Below are 1,909 nucleotides of genomic sequence, written 5' to 3'. Positions count from 1 at the left end.
TTTTTTCTTTTTGCTTATGTGGTGCTGAGGAATCGAACCCAGGGCCTCAGGCATGCAAGGCAAGCGCTCTACCACTGAGCCACCTTCCCAGCCCCAGAATGAGAAAATCTTCACCAGCGATTCAAAAGCTAAAGGATTAATATCAAGAATATACAAAGAGCTCAAAATGTAAACAGTGAAAGAACAAATCTGATTAATAAATAGAAAAACAAGCCAGGCCTGTAATCCCAGGTACTCAGTGACTTAGGAGGTTGAAATCTGAGGATCTCAACTCAAAGCCAGCCTGAGCAGGGAAGTCCTGAGACCCTTATCTCTAATTAACCACCAAAAAACAGAAGTGGTGTTGTGCCTCAAACTGGTAGAGTGCTAGCCTTGAACACAGAAACTGGAGCCAGTGCCCTCAATTCATGCCCCAGGACCAGCACAAAAGAGAGAGGAAAAAAACTTCCATGACAAGCTGGGCTTAGTAGTTCACACCTGTAATTCCAGCACTTGGAAAGCTGAGGTACAGGTCTGTGAGTTTGAGGTCTGCCTGCCCTACCAATTGCTCAAGGCAAACTTGGCCTTATTGTGTAAGTGAGGGCCAACTTTAAAACAGGAAAAAAAAAAAGCATGACACATTTTTTCAGTTGGTCATTCCTTTCTCTTTTTACTATGTATTACCTTAAATTTCTCCCCTGATTTCTGTACCAATCTTCAATCTTCTGGTCCCAATTTTCCCCTACAATAAAAAAAAAATCACAACAAGTAGTTAGCACTTAAAACATAGTAGGATCCAAGTTCACGTTGGGTGACAACTATGCTTACTTTGTTTATGAAAGGATTCCAGCCAGGCACTAGTGGCCCTCATCTGTAATCCTAGCCCTGCAGGATCTGAGGATCTCAGTTCAAAGCCAGCCAACGCAGGACAGGAAGTAGCCCTGGGGCTCAAAGTGGTAGAGTGCCAGCTTTGAGTGAAAAAGGTCAGGGACAGCTCCAGTCCTGAGTTCAAGCCCCAGACTTGAGACACACACACACACACACACACACAAGATTTCCTCTCCCCATTTCAAATCACGGCACAGCATTAACAGGCAAAAACCACCACATCTTCTGATTAAGCCCAGCATTCAAGCCCCACAACTCTCTCTCTCTCTCTCTCTCTCTCTCTCACACACACACACACACACACACACACACACAGAATTTGTCATCCTTACCTATAGAGGCCAGGTTCATAAAGATTTCACCCACGACCTCTCCATAGAGATTTTTCTGGGCAGAATCAAGCAAAGCCCATTCCTCCAATGTGAAGTTCACCACCACATCTTCAAAGAGCACCAAATCCTGAAACATGGCAGACAGGTTCCAGGAAAGTGATTTCCATGGAACACAGAAGACTCCCAATTCTATTCACACTGAGTTCACATACTGCGCTGCGCCCACTGCGCACAGCCTGGAGGAAAGAATCCCATGGGGAGGATTCTCACTCACCTGCAGCCGCATTTACGCATTTACTTCCTCACAGAGCAGCAGTACCAAGGACACATGCAACCAATGACATTTTGGTTTGATGGATTAAGACAGGGCCTTGCTATGTAGCGTAGGCTGGCCTCTAACTCTTGACCTTCTTATCTCAGCCTCCCCAGAACTGAAATTATAGATGTGAGTCACTATGCCCAGCTTGATCTATATGCTTTTGTTGCTACTGTATTTACCACAAGTCTTTTTTTTTTCTCTGTCAGTCATGGGGCTTGAACTCTGGGCCTGGGCGCTGTCCCTCAGCTCTTCAGCTCAAGGCCAGCATTCTACCACTTGAGCTACAGCGCCACTTCCGGTTTTCTAATGGTTTATTGGAGATAGGAGTCTCACGGTCTTTCCTGCCTGGGCTGGCTTTGAACCGCGATCCTCAGATCTCAGCCTCCTGAGT

General features: G+C 45.9%; 1 protein-coding gene across 1 annotated transcript in view; it reads right to left on the bottom strand.

Moving 5' to 3' along the window:
* The window catches only part of Znf627 (zinc finger protein 627), a 5,073-nt gene extending 3,364 nt beyond the window's left edge, over positions 1 to 1,709 (bottom strand). Inside the window, exons 1-2 of the mRNA XM_013034008.1 lie at positions 1,200 to 1,709; positions 664 to 721 (exon numbers count right to left, since the gene is read on the bottom strand). Of these exons, the coding sequence (XP_012889462.1) occupies positions 664 to 721; positions 1,200 to 1,335 (194 nt within the window). The 5' untranslated portion in view covers positions 1,336 to 1,709. The remainder of the gene's footprint in view (positions 1 to 663; positions 722 to 1,199) is intronic.
* Between the last annotated feature and the right edge of the window lie 200 nt (positions 1,710 to 1,909).

This window comes from Dipodomys ordii, unplaced genomic scaffold, assembly GCF_000151885.1.
Source record: "Dipodomys ordii isolate 6190 unplaced genomic scaffold, Dord_2.0 Scaffold180, whole genome shotgun sequence".
Lineage (NCBI taxonomy): Eukaryota > Metazoa > Chordata > Mammalia > Rodentia > Heteromyidae > Dipodomys > Dipodomys ordii.
The sequence above is the reverse complement of the archived record's forward strand: the minus strand, read 5'-3'. Positions and strand labels throughout refer to the sequence as shown.